Consider the following 19,383-nt stretch of genomic DNA (forward strand, 5'->3'; position numbering starts at 1 on the left):
AAGAGTTCGGCCAGCACACGAGGGCTTTCACGCAGGATTTGTTTACCACAGTTGTTCGGGAACAAATGAGCGAGGCGTTGCATAAGCTTTCCAGTGCTAAGATCAAAGAAGGCACTATCGGCAGAGGCAAGGGACCCGCCGACGCGATAAAGCTTGGACGTAACGATGCGCACGGTTTTCGCGGGGGAAGTATTATCGAGAAATAAGGGCGAGTCTCACTCTCCACTATCATGAGAGATTGACGATGTTTCTGTACGATAGATGCATAAGAGAGACGGGGCACTTTAGGGGGGTGGAGGAATTAGCGAAGAGGTTCCTGGCCCGTTGCCAGGTATCGGATCGTTCCCGGAGAGGGTCATTGTAAAACATCAGCGAGAGAGGAGAGTCCCGAGGTTGTTCCAGTTTTGCAATCATAGATTCTTTGATTGCTATGAAATCAGGAATTTTGTTCCGCCCAGTTTTGTAACTGGTCCAAATCAACGATTATGGCAAGCGCTTGCCCAGGTAAATATCAGAGGTCGTTTGCAAATCTCGTCAAAGCAATCCAATGGCAGGCACCTTGTTTGCCGAGACCTCGTTAACAGCCGTGCCAATTCTTCAAGAAGAGAGAGGAAAAGCCATTCGTAGGAATAGGGTGCTGCCCCTCTGTACACGACCAAGCCCCGCATTCACAAGAAAAAACCTTGGTGGTCGGCCAACAGTTGCTTGGTTACTTGGGACGTCACAGAGGATGAAGATTGTTGCCTGGGATAGTCAGGCAACAGTTTTGAGTTGTTGTAGGATTACCCACAAGGATATAAGGTGGAGACGTTGCCGAAACCAGCGGTGAGTTGTCGAAGTGACGATAGGCTGATGGCAGGAAACACGTAGGACTTGGTTGTGAAAAGCAGCCAAAGTTGCCTCGGTGTTTTCTTGTCGATAAAAATCCTGGCGTCGCGGGAATTGTAAAGGAGACGCTCCATCCCGAAATCTTCTCCTTGTTACTTGCAAAGCGTCTTGGTCAGGAGCCAACGGTATGACGTTAAAATGTGATTCGTACGGCGGAATTTGCAGTAATTAATTCAGCAGCCCATGTTGAATTGGCAATGGAGATGGAATGAATTGGAAAGAGATGGCCGCCATTTCGGGATGTTGTAGAGAAGAGAACACACTTTTCTTGATCAAAAAAACCACCGTCAAAGGGCCACAATCAACAGCTCGATCGCCACGAAAAAACACGGATAGAGTGGAGAGGATAACCATCGTGTTGAACCTAACCTTCAGCTTAACCTTGTCACCACGGTTCAAACAGTCCAACAGGCAAAGCTGATGTGTACAAGGATGTTCCCTGGAAAGATGACTTTTTGGTTGGTCCCGGCTTGAGTATCGCCAAATTAGGCTCAGGCACACAGTGGTGTGGCAAATGGTATTTTTTTTTGGTATCATTTTCGTGATCAGCGACCTCTTTTTTTTTTTTTTTACTGCAACGCTGTTTTCATCCACGACGCTTGATAATTTTAGCCACCCGTTTTGATGGCCTTATTGATATTTAAAACACTTTAGATACTCCCGAAGTGCACCTCAGCCTTACTGTTTTAGAGGGGGAAAGGTTGAAATGATTGAAATCAAAGAAAAAAAAAGTTGCGTCTGTGCACCACATTTTGCCCAGCGCGCATCCCTTTTTTTTGGCCGAGACTCCCAGGTTATTCGTCAGGAAGTTCATGCCTGTATTTTCCCATTTACAAACCCAATCGTGTCATTGTCCTCGCTCTTAGCTGGGATGGTCCCCCTTCAAAAAATGGGACCAAAAAGAACAATCACCACCTTTTTTTTTAACTCTCCAATAAAAAAAAACCAAGTCCACAAAAAAGAATGCTTTATGCTTGCAAATTAATCACAATGTTATTTTTTTCTGTTCCCTCTGTCTTTACTCATCAGCACCGGTTGTAATCACATCATCAATCTTGAGAATCATCTTGACAAGCTGTGTCGCCAAAAGGAATTGCTGACGCTTGGAGATCAATGGATCATACACATGTTGCTCCTTCATGTCGTTGCTGTTCTTGTAAAGACAATCGACACCTAACCGCGGGTTACCAGTGGTTGCCTGTTGTGCCTTCACCTCGGCCAGGGTCTCGATAGGAGAAAGACCAGAGTTTTCGGCAAGCGCCAACGGGGTAGCGTCCAAGGCATCCGCAAAAGCACGCATGGCATATTGCTCGATCGTCGACAATTCATCGGCCACCTTGGCTACAGCCAATGAACAGCTGATTTCAGCGGCACCACCACCGTATACGACACGGTTGTCGCGCACCAAATTGCGAACAGCGCAAATGGCATCGTGAAGAGAACGCTTGGCTTCATCGATGATCTATTTAAATAAAGAGAAATAGGGAGGTCGAAATCATCGTCAATAACAGGCTCATGTGAAAAACAATCGATTTGGCTTACCATCTTGTTACCACCTCGTACAAAAACGGTGACGGCACGGGTGTTGGCACATTCCTCAATCACAAGCATACGGTCCTTGGTGGTACCAAAGGACAATTCGCGGACAATGCCGGCATGGCCCAATTTTTCCGGTGACAGATCGTCAAATCGAGGGACAATACGACCGTTGGTGGCAATAGCGATCAATTCAATTTCAGGGCCACCCACCCATCGTACAGCGGGTAATTGGTTTTGTAATAACAAGTGATTGGCTTCGTCATCGAAACCCCATTGACAAATGACCAAATTGGCTCCTGAATCTTTCACCTTTTGGATCATGTCCGAGAACTTTTCTCGTTCGTATTCTTGCAATTTTTGGTACTCTTCGACCGAGGTAATGTCGAGCTTATGTTTGGTCTTGGGACGTGGGGGTTCAAAGGGACAGGTGAGGATGGCTAATTTGGCATCGCGAACTTCACGCGGCATCTGAGGATGTGACATGTCTTTGTCGACAACGACGCCTTGAACGAGAACGGTATCTTGCAATGAACCTCCTACTTTGCCATCCACCTTGATCAATTCGAAATCAACATCTTTGCGTTCCAAATCAGCCACAGAGAGAACAGCATTGACGGCAATATCGGCAAACTGTTCATGACACTTGGAAACACTACCAACATCGCATGCATCAGTCAGCATCATCTCATTATCATTAGAATGTTGACTTACATTTTGCTGCCGAGACTGGTCATGGCCGTTTTCTTCAAATTGGCGACGTTTTCTTTGCTGAATTCAATTGTATCCGAAATATCGTCCAAGTGCTTGATAGCCACCCCGCAGGCTCGTTCAAAACCATCGGCAATACGAATAGGATGAATACCACGATCCAAGAGGGTTTCGCATTGTTCCAAAAGAGCACCAGCGAGCACTAAACCGAGCAGGATAAATAATCTGAACAATTGACAACCCCTTCTCTCCCGAAAATCCACTTACCAACTACACCGGTAGTACCATCACCAATCTCGTCATCTTGACTCTTGGACAATTGGACAAGGAGCTTAGCGATTTGATGTTCCACTTCCATCTGCTCAAGAATAGTGGCACCATCGTTGGTCACCGTGATGTCACCATCAGGAGAGATGAGAATCTTGTCAAGACCTATTCCAATGGATCAGTTGAGCTTGCAAGGTCTATGAAACAAATATGTGGCATCATCTCACCTCGAGGACCCAACGAAGTTCTGATGATGCTGGAGACGGTTTTGGCAGCTAAAATATGGGACTAGATGAAAGTTTTTGAAGACGGATGACATTAAAATTATTTGACAGTTGGGAGGTTGAGTGTATTTTTTATCAACAAACCCGAATAGCGGCGATGCCACTCAATCTTGATTTTCTCTGTCCCTCACGGACAATGATGAATGGTCTACCATATTCATCGGTAGCATAAACAGCCGAGTTGGGATCAATAGATGCGGCCATTATTTCGGTTGCAGAAGGAAAGCCCAAGATGACACTACGCGTGCTCGTCTGAAAAAAACTCGGGTTTTGTTACTGTCAAAAATTCAATGGGGCACGTCACTGACCCTGTCGGAGATCCAAATTTACCAAAAAGTGGCCAAATGCGGATGTGCGGCACTGGTCATTTCAAACCGTAACTATGAGCCTATTCAAGACAGTTGCCTGGATTCCGCCTGATCGAATTTGAGAGAGTATTTCAAGCACAATCTAAGGAAAGGAGCTGTATATCATTCAGCAGCTTTCAATTGAAAAAAACAGTCCCAGGAACAGAGAAGGTCAGAGGTCAACTTTTTGGCAGGTGTATCATGCACCGTGTGTTGAGAGCACACGTGAAATGTATGTCTCTGGCTCCTTATGAGGTTCTGGAAAATTGACCATGGCTGCTTTGACTTGTGCGTCTTTCTTCGTCCTAGGCTATCACCGAGGCACAGATGAATGATACAGTGATCTTAAGCCACAGGGAAATATCTGCCTGCATACTGAAGTCTTGCCGATTATGGGAACTTTGTTTGACGGCAGACCATTCAGAAGATCACCCATTGAAAATGGGCATGAATAAAAATACCTGCCGAACAGCAGAAAGTGGAATATCTATAGGAAGGTCTGATAGAACGGCCCATATGACCACATGGCCGGATTGCCGGATGGGACAAAGAGGGTTGATACAAAACTATAACTTCAATAGTTTTCCTGGATTCGGTTCAAAAATATTTTGATTTCGTGTAGTAAAAATTGTTATGCACAAAGAGGATTTAGCCTTTGATGCTGGACTCATTCAATTTGCTCTTTAAGATGCCACCTGGGTGGTTTTCTCAGTGAATGTTCTTGATTGTCCATTCTTTGGATAAAACGTATATAGAAAAAAAAGGCGTTGTGTGGTGATATGGGTGCTTCGCCGTAAAGTCTCCAGTGGTATAGACGTGCCATTCAGAACAGTAAAATGCACATCGGCAAGCAGGCAAGAAGCATGATGTCTCACTCAGTTTTCAAGCTGATGGAAAGCGACACATGGATGATTCCACAGAACTGACAAGCCTCATTCATCGCCTTGCCTTCAAGATTGTGTCCTGCAAATTAACCAAACTACAGTGGTTGCTACCGTTAAGCAGTGAGATACGTGAATCGAGAACATTATTACCAAGAAAAAAATAAATGCATGACTTGTTGATTTTTGTAAATAGTGTAACTGTTGGCTTAGAAGGAAGGACGTCAAAAATTCTCAAAAGAGCTGTTCGATATATTTATAGGATACCGTTTTGAAAGGATTCGTTGAATCATTGATCGGAATAAAAAAAATAAAAAAAAAAAAAAATAAAAAAAGCTGTGATCTTTGCATTTCTATTTATTTTCGGTTTCTCAAAAGTTTTTTCTGAGATTAGTGTTGCACATGAAATTTGTATGCTAAAATATGATTGGATGAGATAAGAGTAGAAAATTTTTTTAGCGAAAGCGTGGTGGTTTGAGAAAGAAATCAATCAAAGTCTAGTTCTTTTTTCCGTCTATTGTTTCCTTCTCTTACTTTCTGTATCCTCCATGCAAAATGTAGGTAGGATCCTAGTCATCCCGTATAATGTGCAGATAGGATTCGTTTATACGGAGCAGGTCAAAAAAAAAGTTGACCGTCCCCTACTGGGCACGCATGTTTGTTTCCGTGAGGTCCAATGATGGATATAGCCACATCAAACTTGGCTTCTCCTCCCCTCCTTTTTCTCTCTCTTTTATTTTTCATAGTGACACAATGTCACAGATCAGTTATGGTTTAACGAGGTTAAAAAACAAAGAAAATGCAACACGGTGGAAAATGAAAAAAACGATTTGGAAAGGCAAAGGGAGCCAAAAGGGCACTAACATTTTCAAAAAATGAAAATGACTAAAACATAGCAAATGTTTTCCAGTAGCGACGATCCGAAAAATTCCTTTCTTTTTTTTTTTTTTTTTTTTTTTTACCCTTCTAGTTTCGGGCAACGCTTATTTTCTCTCTTTTTTTTTATTTTATTTATTTTGCTTTCCTATTTATCGTTCATATTCTTTTCTTTATCTGTGAATGGTTGAAAAAATATTCGAAATCGACGAAACTCCTCTAACCAGAGAAATTGTGACTTATCACTTGGAACCGTCGCAGCGACTTGACTCTATACGAAATATTATCGCTCGACAATACAAGCGCAAACATTCTGAAAGTCTTTTGCAGTTGAAGAAACAGCAATGCTCTTTAGATCGTTGTCATGGCGGTCTTCCTAGTCCGCCTGTAGAAAGTCCTCCGCCGGATCATTTTGAATCTTTGACAAATGACAAGACATCTGTAAAATATGAGCCATCCTTACCGTCATCTCTACCAATGGAACAAGTACAAGAAGCCAAGCCGTCAGCAGCGGCGACAATAGCTCCACCGACCACTCCACCCTTGACAGAAGCCGATATTTTGGAGAAGTTGGAGAAATTGCGAGAAGAGAAGCATCGACTTTTCCAGCTAATTAAACGCATGGTGCAAGAGGATTCCGCCAAAGCAGAGGAAGAACGTCGTCGAATGTTGCAAGAAGAAGAAGAACGTAAAGCAAGGTTGGAAGCCGAAGCAGCGGTGAAAGCCGAAGCAGAAGCCAAGGCAGCAGCAGCCGAAGCAGAGGCAAAAGCAAAAGCGGAACTTCTCGCAGCAGCGAAAGCAGAAGCGGCCGCTAAAATTAAGGCATTCACAGCCGCCGAAGCAGAGAATCAACAAAACAAAAGTCACTCCTTTCAGCAGGCCAACAAGAGAAACACGAGTCGATGGTCGAGTGATAATTCAGCCGCTGGTTTTTACTATAACCGTTCACCCTCTTTTTCCCGACCTTCGGCTGCATCCTCATCGTATGTGGCCACTTCTCGGCCATCGACCATTCATCGTTTCCACCGAACTCCTACGCAACCCTATTCACGACCCATGGTACGTTCCAAAAAATTTTAAAACACAGGAATGTCTCAACTAAATTACTATTTTGAATAGCATCGATCATCCACATCCGCAAATCCAGCTGTAGGGACAGGTTTCCCCCATTATAATCCTCATTTTCATCATCAACAACGCTCACCCCTGTATCGACCTTCACCTCCGCATTACTAGCTTTCCCAACCTTCGAGTATCATTTAACTCTCACATTACATTCGAACTACAAATTCCCATCCCCTTTAACTTGCTCTTTCCCACCTCATACTTTTTTTTTACTCTATGTTATTCTTTTTATACAGCTCTTTCCCATCCCCATTGTTTTATGAGCTTTAGCTGTGTTTTCTGTTGTTTCAATTATAAAGCATAGTCTTGTAATATAGGTTACCTTAATCTTATTTTTCTTATCCTTCCCAACAACTAATGTTTAACAAGTATCTCATTATTAAATCCATTATTCATTTTAAAGAAAAAAGAGGGCCACCATGCGAAAAAAAAAAGCTTTCTATTACATTACTTTTTTAGCTGTCCAACAGTTGAATCTAGAAAATCCATGATATTCATCGTACTCATCCATAAGCTCCTGAAGCACGATATCGAATTTATCAGACGTGAAACCCCATTTGCTGGTATAGAATGGCTTTCTATTTTTGAGAAAACTCTTGCGAATTTCTTTGTTCATAAATCCAAACTGCTTTAATTCTATTGAACCCAACAGGTTATGAACATGTGAGAATGGGGTGATAACGCTTGATAGACGAGGGCATACCTGGATCTTGTGGCCATTCACCGATAGGAATATCCAAGGAGTGTTGTTGAACGTTTTGGAAACCGACCTCTTGAATGTCCTGCTGCAACGATTCGGTAAAGGTGAAGTTGATGCTCATTTCGATGCAAAGGTCCTGAAAGAACTTGTCAAAAGCTTGCTGCACAGGGCCGGGATTATGATGCCAAAGATCAGGCTCCAGCAATTCTATCTCACCCCCTGATCGTAGTACTCGATGCATCTCCGTGAGGATGAAACGCCATTTCTCTTTTGGTATGTCTTGTCCCATGTTCCGTTGAAAGATGCTGTTCATGGATAATGCCAAATTAGACCAACCGAAATTATACCCTTCGGTGGAAGAACGTACAAATGCACTGAATTATCTGCCAAAGGCCACGGTTCAAAAATACTGGCTTCGATGTAGGATAGATTGCTGCACCGACTTATTTGTTCGGAGGGTTTTCGCCTATCAATGCCCACTACTTGACAGCTCGGAAACTCGTTGGCCATCTCCCAAGCCCATATACCGTTGCCTGTGCCGACATCGACGATCATGCTGTGATCCGGAATCGATGTCACAGCATTCGCCTTTCGTGCATTTTTGAGCAAGTAATGCTAACAATGGTCAATGGAGAACAAAATAAAGAGCATTAGTATCAAACAGGGAAGGGCAATGATAGTTCATACCTGTCGTTGTAATCGGTCTTGTTCCCGATGTTCTTCGTGACCCCGAACCATGGGATATGGTAGCCCATTGCCAAGATCAAGGACCGCCTCTGTTGACCGATGAGTTGATGACGACGACGTCACAGTGGTGATTCGGCTGGATGCTTTGATCGAGCCGTTTCCGATGATGGACGTTTCTGTACTATTCGATGAAGATATCGTCGGTCGAGCACGCGTATGGGTTCCTTCGAGCCAATCGTAGTCTCCATGCGAATACGCGCTGCTTGCTTGCGACACGGTGCCTGAAAAATGAGATCGATCTTCTGAGCTGACTCCGCTGTGTTTCCGTCGACGTGTTTGCTTGATTTTTTTGGTCCGCTCTTTTTTCTTGTGGATGACTCGACTGGCTTGATTACCCATAATTCAGTAAGCTGCGAGTCAATCAAGTTGCAAGACCCAAAGTAAAAGAGGTATAAAAAAAAGGGAGCATCAAAACACAAGCTCATTTAATCATCTTATGTGACACGACATATCCTGCTTCTCTTATGAACCACTCCATCATCCCCGGTGCCTCAGCGTCGGCGACAGATCCGACAATGCCGCCAATCGTTTGTTCCATTCTGGAAGGGTGAATTTTGTTTTAATATTCCTATCTGGGTTTTGTGCAACCATTTTACCGATTGACATCCAAAAATCACCGTAACAAAAGATTCACTGATGCTAAATATGAGTACAATTACTGTTTACGAATTTTGCTGAGGAAACATGTCGCCAATGATTCTCGCCCATTGCTTCTGCCATGTTTGATTGGCGTATTCTTCCAAAACATTTTTGCGTATGGTTTCCAGTTTCGATGGATGAGTAACAAACAGTTCCTAAAAGCATCGTTGTCCGTTAGCAAGCGATAACAAAACAACCTATTAAATAAGGTAAGAAGCTTTCCTGCTTCATCGGACTTACCGTTAGTTGATCCGAAAGTTCTCCGCTGTTATTAAATACGAGCCCATTTTTTCCGTCGGTCACCAATTCATCAAGACTACAAATGATCATCTTGATAAGCAAAAACCCAATTTCAACCGATTCAGGCACAATCATATTACCATTCAAATGCAACAGCACACACAGGAAGACCGCATCCAAACATATCAACAACCTTCATTGGCAGATCCATGCCACTTGAACTGGTGTGCAAAGAGATACCCAAATCGGCACTTCCCAGGAGTTGTGGATAATCCGTCATTTCGAGCCATGCCGTTACAATACGCGTTTTGTTCAGCTTCATCATGGAAATCTTTTCCTCGTACATGGATTTCAAAGGACCCTGACCGGTGATGACGAACAATAATTTGGGATCGCTTTCTTTCGCGTCACGTTCATAGTTCTCTACTGCTTTCAGCAAAATACTGAAATCCTCATCTTCAGTCCATGAAGTGGAAGACACAATCAATCGCGGTCGGTCAGCACGGAATATCACTTCGCCATTGGGCAACTTTTCGGTCAAAATGGTCGAATTCGGATCGATCTTGCCCAAAAAATTAGCCGCATCAAAGGTTTCTCGTTTAACAATCTCTTCCAAGCGGAATTGGGTCAAAAACTATCAACAACCCACGATATAAGCCAAGTGCAATCTTCAGACAGTTATCATTATACTCTCACCTGATGCATTTTGTCCATTGTCAACCGTGAGAAATGAGATTGCGGACGGTCTTTGAAGGTGATTAACTTTCCTCTGTGAGACCAAAGAAGAAAGGTGGTGGCGCGTGAGAAGAACCCATCATTGATGCTTGATAAGGGTGACGACTTACTGGACTTTCCATTCACTCAATTCTTTGTTCATACGATCAGTGACTGTAAGGTGGGCGTACGCTTTCTTTCCAAAGAAACGCTCATACGATTTGGCAAACTTGACTACCGGATGTTGCATACCCAGTTTGACTCCCAGAATGGAGTAACCAAAGTTGTGCCAATCAATGATAAGCCATGATTGTCGGAAGAATTGGACTATTCGCGCTACCGCCAAAGTAGGGATCGAAGGAGGATTCTATTTGATATATGGATAAGCACGAAATTCAAAAAAAAAGTCTTTAAGATCCATGTGAACCGTTAGGTTACGCATCCTATAAAGGATGTTGTATTTCATACCTGAACAAAAATAAAGTCGGGGTATTGCGTAATGCATCCAGAGAACCAAAGCATTTGAACCGCTGTGAAGACAGCTTTGAAAGGGGCCCACAAGAGATAAACGAGTTTGGGCCAGCCTTCTGGGACACTCCATGGTTGTCGAATGCGTCGTACACGGATACGGCGGTTGGTGGAGATACGGCTTCCTACCGGTGTTTCTGCAACCCCATATCAGTGAGCCTTGTCTTCTTTTTTTTTTTTTTTTGGGGGGGGGGTGTTTTTTGATCTCCTCAATTATGCATGAAATATATGAATTCGAGTTACTTGCCTACATAACCAATAAGGTCCACCATACAACCTGCATCTGCAAGTGACACAGCATGGTACCGCATGCGCGGTGAACGTCCAATATCGCCCAGGACTACGACTTGCACCACTAATCGTGGACGTAATGCTGGATGGCCGCTGCCTTGTTGAAATGCATATATGCGAACCAGTCGACCGATCATAGCGTAAACGCATAAAACGACCAGTAAGAGGCCACCAAGAGAAAAGTTGCCGCTTTCTGATAAGTTGGTAAAGCTCATGATGATCACAGATGACACGGCATTCAGTCAAGAGAAGAAAGAAAACGCAGCTTTCTGTTTCTGTCCAAGGGAAACTTTGTGACTCGGCATTTGAACCATGGTTAAATTTTCCGCTTTCTGTTTCTTTCCCATCCTTGTTCCACCAGTTGTAAGCTTTTGGCTCACTGAGCAGATAAAGAGATGAACAAAGAAAGACATTGGAATGCATAACTTTTAACTTATATTATTTTTCCAAGCTGTGAGTATCACTTACTGAGTACACCCAATCCAGAAATTGCATGTCTTTACAATAAAATAAAAAAAAACCATGAATCACTTAAAAATAAACCCATGGGAAATGGTTTTATGATCTGATCACAAGGTCCTTCGTGGATAGTGTACCCGTCATGATCTGCCCAACCTGAGCCAACAGACAAATTCGTTTTTCGTCTCTCGATAAACCATGATTGTAAGAAAATTGCAGTTGAAGACATTAGCAAGCTCTGTTGCATTTTTACAAGGTCGTTTGGCCGGATAGCATGGGTTTACGTACCCGGTTGGATAACTCCCAGTGTCTTACAAAATCGGTTTTGTTTCCCGGGCGACACAAGGTAAAGGAAACAAGTATGAGCATTTGGCCTTTTACCTATCATTGTTTAAGGGCAATAGTTAAAGAAGAATACACACGCACTAGTGTGATTTATTGTATGTAGACGTTTTATATGTAAGAGTTGAACTTAGACTTATAAGAGGAGGCTAACGCGTTAAACAGATCACCGAATTGACAAAACTGTTCCATTGGTCTTTGTAGCGTACAGTACCTCCAGATGATAAACTTTTAAGGAATCTAAGCCAATTGAATGAGGACTTTTTTTTTTGATTTTAAACAAAAATGAGATGCAAAAGGCCAAAGCCTTGTGAGATGATTGGCTGGGTAAGCTTAACGTCACGTTGCACTGAATAAGCACAAGGGGTGATTTTTTTTTTTGGATCGGTTCTTTATTCTTCTATTCCAAGGACGGAAAGCATTATCTCATTATTTTGTCGTTAGAGCTTGCTAGTCTTCAATGGAGCAAGACAATTCAGGATATGCGGCTTCATCCGCTTCTCGACGACCGGACATGGTCAACCGATCGAGAAGCAGAGGAAAGGTACCTTTTTTTTTTTTATAGATGTCAGGACATGCTGTGAAATACGTGAGTCTCAACTTTTACCGTTTAGTCTGCTGAAATTGAGCCTGCTGTGACCAGGCTTCTTCGAACTACCAAGGCTTTATTGGAAGCACTGACCATGTGGTCGCAAAATCACGTCACCACAGGGGAAATCTTTGATCTGTACGAAACGCTAGAGAATCAGTTTCATGTCGTATCTCGAGCATTTGAAGATGTCTCAGTGCCCATGAGGTAAACAGCCTATATACACTTGTTGATATGTTCTGTTTCTCTTACTCTTCGCAAACACTAGCGATTTGATCTGGATTCCACGTCAGCTGCGCGACTCGGTAGCACTGGCCATGAACGACGAAGCTTCGCCCATGACTTTGAATCAGCATTTGCCACGTATTCGTGATGTCATTGTCCACTTATTGCACGGTCTCAAGAGCAAACAACAGCAGTTACAAGTACGGGAGCGAGAAACGTCACTCTCTTCGCACGACTCCGTACGCTCGACTGACTCGTGGCATCGTGACGTCCCGCCTGCTGCGCTCTCTCGTGGTTCGGCCGGGCAGAATCCAGCACAGGGATCCCGACCGTACTATCCACCGAGTTCGCCACCTCAACTTCCTTCCGGCCGATTGACGCCTTCGGATTATGATCCATATGTGGCTGGAATACCTAGACCGTCGACGTCGTCGGAATCTGCACGGATGAAGTACTATCCCGCACGCACGGGCAGTCCCTCTACTCGTCCCACTTCACCTCCTATACCTGGATCGCCTTCTTTCCAACCTACGCGGATGCCATCACCCTCACGATCTTCCTCGTCATCCACCAACAACCGTTCTCGGCTGCCGAATTCTCCTTTGAATGTTCAAGCACCTCCTCCACCACCACCGCCTCCTCCATCCTCTGCCTTTGCACCTTCGATTTCTTCATCTTCCAAAATATCGACCGAATTTGACGAAAACGAACCAAACACAGCGAGCGCTTTGGCGGCTTTGAAACGTCAAGAAAATCTGGCGCGGCGTTCCTCTGTACGACGCGCTTCCATGTTTAGAGCGAATGGAGCCAGCGACTACTTTCCCAAACGTGCTCACGCAGACACACCGCCCGTCCCTCCTCTACCGTCACACAGTCATCAGATCGAACCACCATCATCCACTCTCGCAACGGTCAAAGAATCAACTGATCAAACAACGACGAGTGAACCTACAAGCACCCGTCAAAAAACCGATGAAGGTAGATTATGTAATGCGGCTTCCACCATCTAGGTTATACTGAATTCGGATGGTTTTTAGGTCTAACATTGTACCTTCAAATTGGAAACGAGACGAAAAAGGTGTACTACAGTGGGGAAATCAGCATGCCTGCGTTACGCATGCTTTTTATTGAGCGTTTCGGTTACTCTTCGCGGCAGAATGATTTCCCCAGCATCTATGTGAAAGACCCCTCCATCGGTGTTTCTTACGAACTTGAAAATCTTGACGAGGTGAAAAACAGCTGTGTGCTGTCACTCAATATAACAGGTAAGCCTTTTTTTTTCCCGATGGACCCAAGTGTTTTTTTTTTCGTGAAACAGGCACAAGTAGCGCTGCAAAGGATAGGAATTTTAAGTTGCGTATTTTTTTTTTACAGACAAGGACGGTTCAAATGAAGATGAGAAACAGCGGATAGAACTGGTGGCCAATGCATTAGGAAAAGAGATGGCCGAATTTAGACGCATTTTCATGGAAGAATTGGAGCAACTGAAAAAGGATATACACGAAGGGTCGGCATCGCGGGAAGTCTTGGATGAAGTTCGCCAGTTATTATCCGCCAAAAAACCGTCATTGGTAACGACGGAGGAGGTGACAGAAACGCCGACTGCCGACAACGAAGAAGAGAGCAAGGAGGAACCAAATGAACCTCCGTCCAACGACGTAACGGTGGACGAGACTGAGGTGGCATCGCTTGCTTCGACATCGCCGGCGGCTTCCGCAGCGATTGGATTATCCGTCACGGAGTTGAAATCACACCTGGACCAGGTGGATGCATTACGACGGGATATGGCTATCCTTCGTCAATATCAGCATGAATTACAGGAAGGAACAGACAGTGTGATTGGAGAATTGAAGAGCAAGTCCCAGCAATTACGAGCGCAGGGGCAAGATGCGCAGCAAAAGCAAATGGCAAGATCCGCTGCACGATTATTCATTGAAGAGGGCAAGGACAAACTCTTGACAAGTTCCGACAAAATCACGGCACGACTAGAGGATCTTCAAGATACCATTGATCAGCTCAAGACGGATGTTACGACGCGCAAGTGCCGTCCATCGGAAGTGCAGATGACGCACTGTGCTCAAGAACGAAAGGCACTGGCGCAAGAGATTGAAGAGTTTGGCAATTATATTATGAAAGTGAAGCCAACGTGGAAGAAGACATGGGAACAAGAGCTGCAAACCATTGTGAAGGAACAACAAACGTTGAAGGAACAGGAGGGATTACTGTTGGACATGAAAGACGATCTGGATGCGCTGTTGGAAGTGTTTGAGCAGCTGGAAAAAATTTACGCTTATCAGGTCAAGGCAAGACCGGTGAAGCGCGAGTTCCGAGTGGCGCCGGCAGAAGAAGGATTTGAAGGCATGTCGAGTGTACTGAAGCAAGTAGCGACCATCGATGTAGATCACGATCGTCGCTTGCGTGCGTTGGAACAAGCGGATAAGATGCGACAACGAGAAGTAGCCAATCGCATTGATGATTTCGAGAAAGAACTGACGGACTTTGTGGACTCCAAGAAGCTCAAGAAGACAGGCGGCGCCTTGGAAATAGACCGATTGCGAAAACAAAAGGATCAGGATCTTTTGAAGCGTTTATATACCGAACGACAACAAGCATCCGCAGCTGCGATAGGGGAGGAAGCGAAAGAGACCGACACGAAGGAGACGGAAGCGGAAGAGAAGGAAGAGAAATCAAGAGAAGAAAATGAAAGTAAAGAAGATCTGGAACCTGCAACTGAAGAATCGGCCGCGGCAGATTCTCCTACGGAAGAAAAAAATAATGATGAAAAAGAATAAAAAAAACAGAGTCCATCCATATATTCGGTCTATTCTGGTTTTTTTTTTTATTATGAATTGCGAGTATGTAGTGGAATCGAATCAAGGTTTGCAGTAGGCTTGATTTTCAGGATTCTTTGGTGGCGTGATTGTCAACCTTTGGCATCGTTTCAAAATTTGTTTCTGCCATAGTGTTTTGTTGAATACTGCTTTACATGTCTAGAATCCTCTTCTTTTTATCGTTTCTGATCTAGAATATGGGAAAACCATGCGATTGGCTCTTTTCCAATCATTATTTCTGAAGCGATAGGAAGTAAAAAAAAAGGACGGGGGAGACTTGCCTAGAAAAGGCAATAAGCCTTTTCCGGCGGACCCGCAAAATGAAAAGAGCCGAAGTTTCTATTCGTGCATGATGTGGAATTTTCATCGGAGTAAGGCAACAAACAGACCTTTTTCTTTTCTTACTGATTTTTTACATCATCGATTTAACGCTTTTTTTTTTCGGTTTTCCTTTTCTTTTATCTTATTTTACAATCTGTAATCCCACCTCTTTTTTTTTCGCCTTCTGTGCCTGATAATTTTAACTCATTGTTTATCCCATGTCGGTCTCCCCCCCTCAACGTCGTTCCTCGGGCTTAGCACGCTATCTCTCTCACAGTTCAATAACTATCTCCACCGATAACGTCAGCAGACGCCCGTCCATGGGAGTTAAGCAGCGACTGACATCGTTTATTCTTCGTCGTCGAGATTCTGCCGAGATATCCCCATCCGATGATCGTAAGAGTCATCGCAGCTACGGAGGAAGCAGTCGACGCAGTACAAATACAATTACGACAAACGGAAGCACGGATGAAGACGATGACGAAAGTTTGCCTCCCACACCGCAAACACCAGCTGACCTATCGCGACCTGACTGGTGCCACCTTCCTAATCAGAAACTCGAATATACCCCAGTAAAAAAATCACACCTGATCGATACATGTATATATCACGAGGAGCCAGTGGAGGATAAGAGCCATAAACTAGGTCTGGCCGATCAGGTCAAGTTAATTCTCGGTTCGACCATGGAGGAAGTAGACGAATTAATTGAACGTGAATGGGAAGCGCACCGACGGCAAATGCTGGAAACTTTACAATTACCGAAACGGTGGTATTAAACCCGCCGGTGTCACAAGAAAACCCTTCCCCATACCACCCACATGAGGCTTGCCTCGTCAAACATTGTACACTCTGTTGCTTGTTCTTGTATACAGTTATTTTTTTTTCTGGTTACTTCTTACTCTTATTTCATTTGTTTATGTGAATATTTATATTACCTAATCTAGCCTTTCCACAGAATCACAAAAATGTTGCCAGTTTTTTCTGCCATCCTATCACCATGATCTTTCATTTGCGCATTTTTCCTTTTGTCTTGATCTACCTCTATCGCATAGCCTGAAGCAAAGACAAGTCTCATTAGTCAAATGTGATGACTCATTGTTCCGTTGAGTGGCTCTTCACATCCGCCGAAATGCAGTCTTTTTTACATCCAACGACGGTAGGTGACACAGAATAACGTGGTTTTTCCGGGCCCTATATTTTTCCGACGGTCAAAACAGTTACGAGATTTGTTCCTCCAAGGGCGCAGCAGCATTCAATAGGTAAGCTCGCTGATTTTCTTTTTTCAAACAATAATAATACAGGAGATCGTAAAAAAAGTGGAGTAACATATGGTTTGGACATTCTGAGAATATTTGGGTTCTTTTTCTATGATGTCAAGGATTTTTCTATTTACACTCGCTTTTCGATGACTAAACGATCACCTCGGCTGTAAAGTGAGCTGATCGTAGCTTGTCGTCGCACCATTTCCAATTCCTTTTTGGCTTTTTGGATACATTCGGTGATCTTCTCGGGATTCGTTTCGTTGATTTGCGATCGGAAAGCATCTCTAGAACGGCGAATGGCATAATCCCGAAAGTTGTAAGAAGAAAACTGGTTACCGTATCGTAAAAATTCGCGGTAAAGAGACAATACTTGGGTTCTTGTAGCAGAGGCAGCCATGATGAAAAACTGGAAGTAAAGATTAGATGAGAAGAAGGAGTGGAGGTTGGTCAACCATGATCCTTACCTCGCTTTTTAAACTATGTGTGTGCCTTTCCGATTTAACCAATCATAACCAAGAATGCTTGGAACTTGCAACATTAGTTCAAAAATTTTGGTGGAATATTATTGGATACCTGGAAAACTCCTCCGTCCATGGATGAAGTTTATATCGTGAAAATGGTGGTATCCAGTCTTTGATAAATTCGATTTTTGCCAAATAACCTATACGATCAAGCTGATGATGCAACCGTTGTGCTCATCAGTATACATTTTGACATATCATATAAGAATCAAAAGAAATGATTTCCCACTTATTCAGTGCGGGGAGATCCGGACTCGCCGTCCATGAGGCAGTCCATCCGGTTATTTCGCTTGTAATTACAGTAATTACGGCATCGTCAACCAAGATTTCTGATATAAAGTGTTGCCAAATTTTGGGCAGGCAGTTTAATACTGTTTTGTGCTAGAACGAAGTTTTTCCCCAATCGACACCCCGCACTTTTTTGGAAGTTATCGTCCCAATATGACATGGGAAATTGGATAATCAACTTTTTCTTTTTTTTTTTTTTTTTTTTTCACTGTCGACATGGATACACGAATCAAGCATGCGATAGTATATTCACTAAGCTGTCATAAGGATGAACGTAGGCAACATAAGTGTACCGAAATAGAATGCATTGTAATAATAGTTTTCCACAAGTTTCCACTTCTTACTTTTTGATGTGGATGGCCTACAAGGTAAAATAATAACCAACTACGCTTGAAGGTTGGTTGCCGAGGAGGTGAAACCAACATTTCCACCATTTTTAATAGTGACTGGGTATAAGCGAAACCCTTTTATTAAACTTCTGCCAACTTCCGCGGGTGACCACGATCATGATCTTGAAGATTCTTGATAATGCTTCCCGTTCGATTTCAGTAGTTGAAAACACATTTACATTTGTTGCAAAATGCATGTTATGTACTATAATTTCGATCCAAGCTACAGACATGCCTTTTTCTCTCTCGACATGTGAAGCTTGTGATGGATGCATCTTTTTGCATGCCGAAACATTGCATGAAAAAAACCCCCGTGTTTCGAATGTCATAAAATTTAATGGGAAAAATGAAAAAGAAGTTACGTCTTTTCTCCTTTATGGCTTCCCTCTTTCAACATACCAAGCGCAAGCTGCAATTTTTTAAATCAGGAAATGATGAGCGAGCAGAGCATGGCCATCACCCATCTGGCGCGCTATCTTCATCCTCCAACCGCGGTTGTATCGCCAAAGTAGCATCAGCGCAGAACACGCCTGCATCGGATTATATTATTCGTTCAACTTCCTCTTGCAGCCAGTCCACGCCTACAATGGTATCACCTCGAAGCTCATCAATTTATGCACAAACAAAAAAAGAGGATGATTTACCACCAGCATATACTTGCACATTGTTCAAGATGGATTATATCCACGTGAAGAAAGAACTGGACAATTCAACCACACAGTCAAAAGATCGATCATGGAGGTCAGTGGTTGAGAGAGGTCTCATTGCATGTATTTGAACAGGCTCAAACTATGTCCTCTTTTAGAAAATTATATGTCGAATTGCAAGGAACTCTGCTCAGCATGTATCACCGTCAAGGTGATGCGACACCTTTGACCCAGCATTCCATGCAAAACGCAGACTCAGGGCTGGCTCCCGAATATAGCAAGTATCCACATGTGCTACGATTACGGCTGCAAACGGGCGAACAATTTCTGTTGAGAGCTCGTAGCTGTATTGAGATGGTATCATGGATCGAACATTTCCAGGCTTCCAACAATATCAGTATCGATCTGGATCGACGGAAAATGCCACGATTTCTTACTTTACCTCGATCGACTCATCACAGCGGATTAGCCACTGTTTCCGTAAATGTAGGAAATAAGACCGTAGTGTCTGTCTGCAGAACAAGTATGTATCAGCAACCCGACCGTCGGCCTAGCTTCCGTACACTACGAGATAGGAATCTGCCTTGAAAGCTCCATACATGCTGTGAAATAAATCATGAACTCATTGCATTATGTACCTATTACACACTTATCAGCTAAAAATTATGGCATTGAAGTTTCCTGTTTTATTGCTTAAATCTAATCTATCAAAACAAGTCAGGAAAGCACCGAGGC

At 43.5% G+C, this 19,383-nt stretch overlaps 8 protein-coding genes across 8 annotated transcripts; 4 read left to right on the forward strand and 4 right to left on the reverse strand.

Annotated features, from left to right (window-relative positions):
- Positions 1–1,839: 1,839 nt before the first annotated feature.
- On the reverse strand, positions 1,840–4,048 carry BYT42DRAFT_529047 (T-complex protein 1 subunit epsilon). Its single transcript, XM_051565385.1, has 7 exons — positions 4,017–4,048; positions 3,771–3,938; positions 3,630–3,690; positions 3,403–3,567; positions 3,139–3,337; positions 2,431–3,079; positions 1,840–2,350 (listed from the first exon to the last, which is right to left on the reverse strand). Exons 2-7 carry the CDS (start codon positions 3,888–3,890, stop codon positions 1,907–1,909), a joined length of 1,638 nt encoding a protein of 545 aa, XP_051426712.1. The 5' UTR covers positions 3,891–3,938; positions 4,017–4,048; the 3' UTR covers positions 1,840–1,906.
- Positions 4,049–5,867: 1,819 nt separating this feature from the next.
- Positions 5,868–7,331, forward strand: BYT42DRAFT_561656 (uncharacterized protein). The gene is made up of 2 exons (XM_051567389.1): positions 5,868–6,849; positions 6,910–7,331. Exons 1-2 carry the CDS (start codon positions 5,974–5,976, stop codon positions 7,024–7,026), a joined length of 993 nt encoding a protein of 330 aa, XP_051426713.1. The 5' UTR covers positions 5,868–5,973; the 3' UTR covers positions 7,027–7,331.
- A 26-nt stretch (positions 7,332–7,357) lies between these two features.
- BYT42DRAFT_592578 (S-adenosyl-L-methionine-dependent methyltransferase) lies at positions 7,358–8,170 on the reverse strand (the record flags this gene model as incomplete). The annotated part of the gene is made up of 3 exons (XM_051570627.1): positions 7,358–7,551; positions 7,619–7,920; positions 7,983–8,170. The coding sequence occupies 3 exons, from the start codon at positions 8,168–8,170 to the stop codon at positions 7,358–7,360; spliced, it is 684 nt and encodes a 227-aa protein (XP_051426714.1).
- Positions 8,171–9,377: 1,207 nt separating this feature from the next.
- BYT42DRAFT_592579 (glycosyl transferases group 1-domain-containing protein) lies at positions 9,378–10,477 on the reverse strand (the record flags this gene model as incomplete). Its single annotated transcript, XM_051570628.1, has 4 exons — positions 9,378–9,875; positions 9,938–10,010; positions 10,087–10,322; positions 10,424–10,477. The coding sequence occupies 4 exons, from the start codon at positions 10,475–10,477 to the stop codon at positions 9,378–9,380; spliced, it is 861 nt and encodes a 286-aa protein (XP_051426715.1).
- A 1,558-nt stretch (positions 10,478–12,035) lies between these two features.
- BYT42DRAFT_611895 (actin interacting protein 3-domain-containing protein) lies at positions 12,036–15,181 on the forward strand (the record flags this gene model as incomplete). The annotated part of the gene is made up of 5 exons (XM_051571559.1): positions 12,036–12,119; positions 12,190–12,371; positions 12,433–13,367; positions 13,427–13,654; positions 13,764–15,181. 5 exons carry the CDS (start codon positions 12,036–12,038, stop codon positions 15,179–15,181), a joined length of 2,847 nt encoding a protein of 948 aa, XP_051426716.1.
- Positions 15,182–15,759: 578 nt separating this feature from the next.
- On the forward strand, positions 15,760–16,317 carry BYT42DRAFT_611896 (uncharacterized protein; the record flags this gene model as incomplete). Its single annotated transcript, XM_051571560.1, has 1 exon — positions 15,760–16,317. One exon carries the CDS (start codon positions 15,760–15,762, stop codon positions 16,315–16,317), a length of 558 nt encoding a protein of 185 aa, XP_051426717.1.
- A 613-nt stretch (positions 16,318–16,930) lies between these two features.
- Positions 16,931–17,200, reverse strand: BYT42DRAFT_491154 (uncharacterized protein; the record flags this gene model as incomplete). The annotated part of the gene is made up of 1 exon (XM_051564051.1): positions 16,931–17,200. One exon carries the CDS (start codon positions 17,198–17,200, stop codon positions 16,931–16,933), a length of 270 nt encoding a protein of 89 aa, XP_051426718.1.
- A 1,186-nt stretch (positions 17,201–18,386) lies between these two features.
- BYT42DRAFT_561670 (uncharacterized protein) lies at positions 18,387–19,375 on the forward strand. The gene is made up of 2 exons (XM_051567390.1): positions 18,387–18,742; positions 18,807–19,375. Exons 1-2 carry the CDS (start codon positions 18,588–18,590, stop codon positions 19,234–19,236), a joined length of 585 nt encoding a protein of 194 aa, XP_051426719.1. The 5' UTR covers positions 18,387–18,587; the 3' UTR covers positions 19,237–19,375.
- Positions 19,376–19,383: the final 8 nt, after the last annotated feature.

Source organism: Radiomyces spectabilis, assembly GCF_025331425.1.
Source record: "Radiomyces spectabilis strain NRRL 2753 chromosome Unknown BYT42scaffold_3, whole genome shotgun sequence".
Lineage (NCBI taxonomy): Eukaryota > Fungi > Mucoromycota > Mucoromycetes > Mucorales > Radiomycetaceae > Radiomyces > Radiomyces spectabilis.

Bases quoted from the DNA above. Each gene is read 5' to 3' on its own strand.
- BYT42DRAFT_529047 (XM_051565385.1), bottom strand. From the start codon at position 3,890: ATGGCCGCATCTATTGATCCCAACTCGGCTGTTTATGCTACCGATGAA. The intron at 3,338-3,402 runs GTAAGTGGATTT...TGCTCGGTTTAG, and splicing joins TGGTACTACCGGTGTAGTTG to TGCTCGCTGGTGCTCTTTTG. The intron at 2,351-2,430 runs GTAAGCCAAATC...TTATTTAAATAG, and splicing joins TACGAGGTGGTAACAAGATG to ATCATCGATGAAGCCAAGCG.
- BYT42DRAFT_561656 (XM_051567389.1), top strand. From the start codon at position 5,974: ATGGTTGAAAAAATATTCGAAATCGACGAAACTCCTCTAACCAGAGAA. The intron at 6,850-6,909 runs GTACGTTCCAAA...TATTTTGAATAG, and splicing joins AACCCTATTCACGACCCATG to CATCGATCATCCACATCCGC.
- BYT42DRAFT_561670 (XM_051567390.1), top strand. From the start codon at position 18,588: ATGGTATCACCTCGAAGCTCATCAATTTATGCACAAACAAAAAAAGAG. The intron at 18,743-18,806 runs GTCAGTGGTTGA...GTCCTCTTTTAG, and splicing joins TCAAAAGATCGATCATGGAG to AAAATTATATGTCGAATTGC.